The following is a 9035-nucleotide window of genomic DNA, read 5'->3' on the forward strand; positions in this document are numbered from 1 at the left end:
AATCCAGTGTCCTCCTGCTTACCTGAGAAAGGCTGACTCTTTGTCCAGCCACCCATGGATGCTGTGGAGTCCACTTCCAGGATGCTACTGCTATGCGACTTTGGGATGTGACGCCAGGAAGGGATCAACCCAGCTGATCTCTTAGCACTTGAATCCCTTCAAAAGAGAACCCACAGTCTAGTGAAAGCATGACAGGGGGTTATAGCAACATTCCTAGGACTAAATATCTCAAAAAACAAACATCAAACTACAGGTATTGATCGACTTACGACCTATGAAACTTACGACCATTAGACTTTACGACCACAATTGCTAGCCACGACTGCTCCGCGTCTGGCAGCGCAAACGTTGCCCAGCTGGGCGTACGACAGTGCAGACCAGCTTCCAGCAGCACTACCATCTCCGCCTGCACACAGCCTACTCAACTTATGACCAAATCGTGTTATGACTGGTCTGTCGGAACCAATCGTGGTCGTAAGTCGAGCACTAGCTGTAATATAATTAGAGTTTCTGCTAAACTACTTCTAAAGAATTGAAACATCCATTCATTCTCCTATCTGATCTCATCTCATATCTTGTGCATCTAGCACAGTATCTAGTACATAGTACATGTACAAAATCTGTTGAATGTATTAATGCACATACTCCTGTCAAATCTATTGCCTTCTTTCTTACTAAACCTTTGTAGCATCTTCTCATAAGTAAAACTCAACAGGATCCTGTGGACAAGGAAGAACATTTGGAGAGCATGAAGATGCAGTTATCATCTTTGTAGAAGACATAATCATTCCTTTCAAAGCAGCTCAACCATTAGAAAATTGCCTTGGCTGGGCACGGTGGCTCACATCTTTCATGCCAGTAACTTTGGGAGGCCGAGGCAGGCGGATCATGAGGTCAAGAGACGGAGACCACTCTAGCCAACATGGTGAAACTCCATCTCTACTAAAAATACAAAAATTAGCTGTAGTCCCAGCTACTTGGGAGGCTGAGGTAGAAGAATCACTTGATACCAGGAGGCAGAGGTTGCAGTGAGCCAAGATTGTGCCATTGCACTCCAGCCTGGCAACAGAGTGAGACTCTGTCTCACAAAAAAAGAAAAGAAAAAGAAAAACTGCCTCTGTGGCAACTCAGTAAAAATAATGTATGGATATCTGAAATTTATAAAGCAAACTGAGATTTATGGGCAGGGTGTAATGAGTGTTAATTAACTGTCATCACTATTATGATAGCATTAGCTTCATAAAACACAGAGTCCCAGTGACCCTAAAACAAAACAAAATAAAAACTATCCCAACTGGGTGTGGTGGCTCACACTATAATCTCAGTGCTCTGGGGGGCTGAAGTGGGTAAATCACTTGAGCCCAGAAGTTCAAGACCAGCCTGGGTAACATGGTTAAACTCCATCAATACAAAAAAAAAAAAAGGCAGCAAGAATAACAAAACACTATCCCAAAGTAACATTTGTGTTTCTTCTCTGATTTTAGGATTACAAAAGTTTTAATTCACTAATCCATTATTCAATAAATTTTTTACTATATATATTTAAGATGTACAACATGATGTTATGAGATACATAGAGATAGTAAAATGGTTACTATAACTGAAGGGAATTAACATACCCATCATATCATATAGTTAACCATTTTCTTGGCTTTAGTGGCAAGAGGAGTTAAAATCTACTCATTTACCATGAATCTCATAGGCAGCACAATTTTATTAATTGTAGTCCTCATGTTTTACATTAGATCCCTAGACTTGCTCATCCTACATATCTGAAAAATATGGAACACCTCACAAAGTTTTGTGTCACCTTTGAGCAGGGATTATGCTAATCTTCTCTGCATCATTCCAATTTTAGTGTATGTGCTACCAAAGCAAGCACTAAACAATTATTTCATTATCCTTAGCTAACTAAGGATACAGGAACAGAAAACCAAATACCTCATATTCTCACTTACAAGTGGGAGCTACATGATGAGAACACATGGACACAGAGAAGGGAACAACAGACACGGGCCTATCGTAGGGTGGAAGGTGGGAAGAAGGAGATCAGGAAAAATAATTAGTGGGCAGTAGCTTAATATGTGGGTAACAAAATAACATGTACAATGAACTCCTATGACACAAGTTTATCTACATAACAAACTTGCACATGTACCCTCTGAACCTAAATTTTTAAAAATTATTTTATACATGATAACTGTACTTCAAATAGAAAGTTCTCTCTCCTTTCTCAAGTGCCTTTTTTCTTCCTCCCAGAAGAGGGTGCTGTTGTTGTAGAAAGCTGACAGAGCACATAGAGAGATGGTAGCAAAGGCCATCTCTCCACTTGACTAAGACTTGCCTGAAAGCCCCAAGTAAGGGCTCACGCTGCGGCAAGGGATAATGTCACTGTTCAAAGGCCAAATAATACCTGTAGACATTTAAGCTCTCAGGCAGGGCTGCATCCAGGCTGACAGGGCTGTTGCTGTTCCTCTCACTGCTTTCATAGCCAGATTCCATTCGCTGGATTAGTCGGGGCTGCTGCTCTAAAAGGTGAGAGCCTGGCCGTGCTGGGCCCCAGCGCTTGTACTGGGGGCTTGATCCACCAAATTTAACCTCATAAGCAGGTGGCTTGCTTGGTTCATCTGGTGTAAATTCTTTAGCTATCCCAATCAAAAGACAGTTATGGAAAAGGAGGTAGATTTAGCATTTGCCTAAAATCAAGACCTAACTAACTCCTCCCTCTGGCTGCTTATTCACTGAACTCATATTCCTAAAACACCCAACACCAGAGTAAAAATGCCCCCTGCCAGATCTTCCAGAAAACCCAGGTTTTAAAAAGGCATAAATCAACTTTATTCAAAAGCCCAATTCTTCCCTAATTATCTCCTCACCTGAATCCTCAGAAAAGGGACTAAGCTGGGTATAGCCACAGTGCTTCCTTTTGTCCTTATTAAAGATACTGTCAATATTCAGAGATTCTCGTTTGGGTCTCCATGTTGGACGATACTTGCTGGAAGAACTGGATTTTGACTCACTGCTGGTACTCTCTATTTCCCAGTCATGAGAGTGTAAAGGCAGGGTCCTAGGAGGTTTTTTGTCTGGCTGGTCTCCTCCCCTACCTCCACAGTGAGAGCCTACATTGGTCTGAGAAGCCACGGATGGTCTGTTGTGGATGATATTGCTGACTGTCTCTTTAAAATCCCTCAGCCTATTGGTGCTGCTGGATGGTTTGGAGGCATTCCTGGGAGCCTGCTTCTCTTTCAGTGTTTCTCCTAAAAACACAAACAATGAAAGAAATAGAGATATCTTAAAGTGATCATGGATAACAGACCCCAGTGTCGAAAAAGTAAAGTCCTTAGAGCAGAAAGGAGAAGGAGAAGCCAACAGTCTGGAGCATGACAGAAGTTTGATAGAGTGAATGAAGAAGAAAGAGAATCAGTGCAGAGGGGCTTGCCTTCACTGTGGTATCCTGAGGCCTGAGGCTCATCGCCTTTCCTCCTAACCCGACCAGAGCTCCTCTTTCGTTCTATCAGTGACCCTTTCTTGGATGTGTGTTTCTGATTGCATTCACTATCAGTCAGGTGTCCTGAAAAAAACAAGGAAATTGAGGTAAGCTGGTATCTGAGACTGACCTCCATCCTCCCGAGAACCTACCTAATCTCCCTTTGGGAGCGTCACAAATTTAGAGTACCCATGGAACAGAAGCTTTAGGACATAGGCTACCTATGTCCTAGGTACTCTCAATGTAGGATTTCAGTGTAGGAACCTCCCAGTAGATAAATGCAGAGAAGGGCCAGGCGCAGTGACTCATGCCTATAATCCCAGCACTTTGGGAGGCTGAAGTGGGCAGTCAGGAGTTCGAGACCAGTCTGGCCAGGATGGCAAAACCCTGTCTCTACTAAAAATACAAAAATTACTTGGGCGTGGTGGCATTTGCCTGTAGTCCCAACTACAGTCTGATGCATTAGAATCACTTGAATCCAGAAGGTTGCAGTGAGCCAAGATCATGCCACTGCACTCCAGGCTGGATGACAGAGCAGGACTCTGTCACACACACACAAAAAAAGGATAAATGCAGAGAAGCTGGGAGCATCGAAATTTACAATGTCTCCTGAGCAATGACCAATCTCAATCCCACTCATAATCTTCCCCAGTGACCCAGAAGGACTAATGACATGTTTCTAGGTAATTTTTTAAAGGCAAAAGTTTTAAAGATCATATTAAAAATGTTAGGTAGCCATATACTTTCACTCTCATAAACTGAAGAGAGTTTTCCTTTCATTTATTTAGTGACAAATATCAAGTAAAATCTGATTTTCAGTACATCTGGTATTATCCTGGATACTCCAGACTTTGCCCAAAGAGCCCTGATTATATATGACTTTAAGACATTTATTTATGACTTTAAGACTCAGTTATAAGCTTTCCTTCATTGTGGATAATTTAAAGGACATTTCAACTTTGATGAATTCTTATTCCTATCCCCTACCCATGCTATACAAAACTTGGCTCCATCCAGGGATTACACTTCATATTTCCTTAATATTAATCACTGGGAAACCCAGGAGAGCTGGGCTGTTTTATGTAACTTGCCCTGCTTCATGCCCACAGTATGCAAATACATGAGTATGATTTGATGACAGCAAAGGTCAGATTCTAAAGGATATAATCAACTAAAGTGCTGGAAGCCAGAGATGAATTAAGCAGGTAAATTAAGTTTAAAGATATGAAAAAAAAAAAAAAAAAAAAAAAACCCTAGATCAAATGCATAGAGAGCTAACAAAAATTTGTTTTCACATGATAGTATATGAAAATCCTTATACATATTCAGGTATCACCAATGTAGCGATATGAATACATATTTTTAATCAGTTGCCCCTTGGAATCTTGTATTGCTTTTATTTGGTCCTTTGCTACCTCTTTGCCCACAAGAAAGATTTAAGAGAGAAGAAAATAACTTGGAACAACTAAGTCTTACAAATGTTAAACCAATGGGCATATTCTCCATTCCTCCCACCCTCACTACCAAAACCCCTAAACCACTAACACAAATCTGCCTCTACTGGAAAATACACTTAGTTCATGCTATGGCTTGGCTTCTTCCTGGTTCACAGTTTCAAAACGAGGGTCTAAAAAACTCACACCTGACACAATCAATGCAGTAGTCATCAAAAGAAAGCCAAGACAAATCTGACCAAACCTCTAGGTCCAACTACCAATTTACAAGAAATATAGGACATAGAAACATGTTAAAGCATACCATAGGAATAAAATCAGCAAAATTCAGAATGTGGGAAATCTACAGGACAAAATATTTAGTTCTAGCAATAAATTGCAATAAAAAATAGAGAAAAAAATGTAGATTAAAAGAAATGTAAAAGACTTATCAACTCATCACAATGCATAGACCTCACTTAAATGCTGAGTCAAACACATAAACCATGAACATATTATGACATTTATAAGTGAATATTTAAACACTCATTTGTTACCTAGCAGTTTTAAGGAATTATCATTACTATTTTTAAGTGTTATAATGCTACATTTCAAAAGTGGTTTCTTATGTTTGAGCAACAGATACTAAAATACTTATGGAAAATGTGATATAGTGCCTGGGATGTGCTTCAAAATCATCCAGGAGTGGGTAAGGGTACAGGTAAAACTAGATTGGCTGTGAGTTGTAATTATTGAAACTAGGTGATAGGTACACAAATGGGCAGTACACTATTCTGTATAGTTTTGAATATCTTTGAAATTCTTGATCTTAAAAAAAAAAGCCCCCACAGCTTATAAACCAACCACCAATCTCAAACAATGAGCTCATGAATGCTTACAGTCCCTAAGAATATGGACACTATTCTATGCCTTAGGTATTCTATCTTCCAGAATAAACTTTTCATCTCAGCAGTCATTCATTGTTCTTCCTTGTACTGATTTCTTCCTCTAACATGGGCATATTCTCCTACAGATAAACAAAACAATTCAAGAATATTCTCTGTATGAAACTCACAATAACAAATAGATTATCTTTCATTCTTTTGCTTCTCTATCCTTCAGGAAGCTTAGCAAGCTGACATGCAGTTGTCCCTCACCAATCCCATAAATAGGCCCCTTCTATCAAAACTCTTCACTTAGGACAAAGCCTGGCATGAGAATATGATGACATGTAAGACCACAAGGGTTTAATGGGGTACCATGGGAATCAAGGGGATAGGAGAAGAAAAGCAGACTTCAGAATAACCACATTGATAATCACATTACAATCGTCTTTATTGACATGCTGCTATTGACAGGAGTATATCCAATGGGGCATCATTGTTCATTCAGAAATGTGTTTCTTCTTTGTATTCAATTGCCCAAATTCTGTGCTGTTCTGCCTTTGCATAACAAACATTTCTGGCTTGCCCCAGTTTCTTTCTCTTAGGAGACTTTCTATGCAGGAATTGATTCAGGCAAGCAGGATTCTTTGTATAAGTCCCTACCTGTGTCCCGACTGCTCTGAGACATGGAATCATTCTCCACATTATAGATGACTGTCCCCTGAGAATCAGAAGAGAAGTGACTGACCACAGACTCATGGTGGGAATGTTTGTAGGGATAGCTCTCCGTTGAGGAATCTGTTCGAGTGTCACTTGAGATGGAGGGCTCCCTCCCTGAGGGAAGGAGGAAACATATATGCAAAGAGTGAGGAAAAAGAACAGTGACAGAGAGAAGGAAAAGAGATGGACACAACAAAGCTCCATAAGGCAAGAACTTCCTAGATGCAAGTATGAGAAGGATATGCTATACCATTGAGCCATTCTTCCCAACACCCAACTTTCAGATAACCCAGACACACATAAAATTTCTCCCATCCCTGTCCCTACCTTGCTGAAGCCCTCACTTTGCCTGCCACTGTGAAAAAATGTGAGGGTCTTACAAAACCTATCGGGGGAAAAGCAGAAAAAATGAAAAAGCTGTGAAACATAAGATTTATTTAGATGGAAAGTACCAGGCCAACCTGTCACACATAATCAGTTGTTCCCCTACCCCAGAATCTTTCTCCTATACTGCCAAGAATGTCACTTACAATTTTTGAATTGATATTATAAGCATTTTTAATATCTATGAGAAATTATTGGGGGTGTTATTTATATGAAATACATTAGTATAAATTAGTTCAATCAGACTGCTTCCCTCTGAATACCTAGCTGAGATAAGCATAACAGGACAAATGGATATTTGATTGGAGAAGAGGTAGAACAGGTTTGGGTGGGGTATGAGAGGAGGAAGAAAGCACCGGGTACCAAGCAGGAGGGAGGTACAAAGGGGAGAAAGAAAGATGTCAAAGTCAATTATCTTCTCTTTCAAAATTATACTAAGGACTAGTATTAGATCAAGAAGAGTAAAAGAATATTTCTTCCTCCTTTTCAGAAATCAAGCCAAAACTATTAGGTTATACCTCAAATATATTTTAAGATTCTGTGTGCTGCCCTAGAACTTTAGCCATCAAGCTGAAAATTGTTTTTACAGAAAGTCATTACTTAAGCTCTAAACAATTAACTTAGAAGTGAACAACTAATTCATAAGCAGAGGAATATCACTACTGGACATGGATTTTTTTATTCCCCAACACAGAGTCTTGCTATGTTGCCCAGTCTAGTCTCAAACTTCAGGGCTCAATCAATCCTCCCACCTCAGCCTCCCAAGTAGCTGGGAATTACAGGCATACACCACCCTGCCAGGCTACACGTTTGCAATTTTAAAACAAAAATATCTCATGCCAAACAAAATAACTAGCTTCATAGTGGCTCAAATAAAACAACTCAATTAAGTCACTGTTAAATTGCTAATAAAAATCAGTCATCCTCAGCTGGGTGCGGTGGCTCATGCCTGTAATCCTAGCACTTTGGGACGCCAAGGTGGATGGATCACCTGAGGTCAGGAATTTGAGACCAGCCTGGACAACATGGTGAAACGCTGTCTCTACTAAAAATACACAAATTAGCTGGGTATGGTGGCGGGCACCTGTAATCCCAACTCAGGAGGCTGAGGCAGGAGAATCACAGTGAGCCGTGATGACGCCATTGCACTCCAGCCTGGACGACAGAGTGAGACTCTGTCTCAAAAAAAAAAAAGTCATCCTCACCAATATTAGAAGGCTAAACATTGAGTCTCACAAACTCATTATCTCAGTCTAAATAAACATCCTTTAATCTCCTTTTCACTTCTGAGTTGAGGCCAAGTGATTTTAGCAAGCTCTTGACAACTGAAGGAAATAAAGAATGGCATAAGTTAGGCTTCAGCACAAGTTGGCACTTCTTTCTTACTTCTAATGAATCATCCTTCTCTAAGCTAGGTTACGTGCTAAGCACATAATTAAGTATGAGTCCCATCTGTTTGATCGCATGGGATAAGGGAAGAGGAGAGGTAAAGAGCCAGGCTACTCACCTGAATCTTCACTATCATAGCATGTCCTACTGTATGACTGGAACTCCGCTTGGGAAGGCAAGTCCTGGGTGGACACTGGGGTACCCTGGGGATCTGCATAAAGCAGCAGCAGGGGCTGATAATGCCCCTTGATGCATTTGGTCACCACATCCTTCCATTTGGGCCCAATCTGAACCAGAAACAATCAGAAGAACATGGCAATTATACTTCATATCCACAATTCACAACATATCTTTCTGTTCTGTTTTTCTAAAGAAAACAAAAGAGATGAAAAGACAAGAATTGGGTAAAAAGACAGCAAATGAGATCTCAGACTTGGCCAGGCATGCTGGCTCACGCCTGTAATCCCAGCACTTTGGGAGCACGAGGTGGGCGGATCATGAGGTCAAGAGATCAAGACCATCCCGGCCAACACGATGAAGCCCCATCTCTACTAAAAATACAAAAATTAGCTGGGCATAGTGGCGCATGCCCGTAGTCCCAGCTATTCAGGAGGCTGAGGCAGGAGAATTGTTTTAACCTGGTAGGCAGATGTTGCAGTGAGCAGAGATTGCACCACTACACTCCATCCAACCTGGCGATAGAATAAGACTCCATCAAAAAAAAAAAAAGGAGATCTC

At 40.6% G+C, this 9035-nt stretch overlaps 1 protein-coding gene and 1 non-coding gene across 17 annotated transcripts in view; both read right to left on the reverse strand.

Annotated features, from left to right (window-relative positions):
* Window positions 1-9035, reverse strand: part of USP54 (ubiquitin specific peptidase 54) — a 132371-nt gene that overhangs the window by 27106 nt on the left and 96230 nt on the right. For 13 of the 16 annotated variants that reach the window (XM_032256385.1, XM_032256383.1, XM_032256380.1 and 10 more), the window contains exons 10-15: window positions 8416-8584; window positions 6468-6638; window positions 3440-3571; window positions 2877-3257; window positions 2414-2645; window positions 23-156 (exon numbers count right to left, since the gene is read on the reverse strand). In XM_032256385.1, the coding sequence (XP_032112276.1) occupies window positions 23-156; window positions 2414-2645; window positions 2877-3257; window positions 3440-3571; window positions 6468-6638; window positions 8416-8584 (1219 nt within the window). The remainder of the gene's footprint in view (window positions 1-22; window positions 157-2413; window positions 2646-2876; window positions 3258-3439; window positions 3572-6467; window positions 6639-8415; window positions 8585-9035) is intronic. The other 3 variants (XM_032256382.1, XM_032256384.1, XM_032256381.1) reach the window with 1 other exon arrangement.
* On the reverse strand, window positions 1776-1882 carry LOC116535467. The gene has a single exon (XR_004262215.1). It is a non-coding gene; the product is annotated as a U6 spliceosomal RNA (small nuclear RNA).

Source organism: Sapajus apella, unplaced genomic scaffold, assembly GCF_009761245.1.
Source record: "Sapajus apella isolate SASKATOON/1434 unplaced genomic scaffold, GSC_monkey_1.0 scaffold94, whole genome shotgun sequence".
NCBI classification, from domain to species: Eukaryota; Metazoa; Chordata; class Mammalia; order Primates; family Cebidae; genus Sapajus; species Sapajus apella.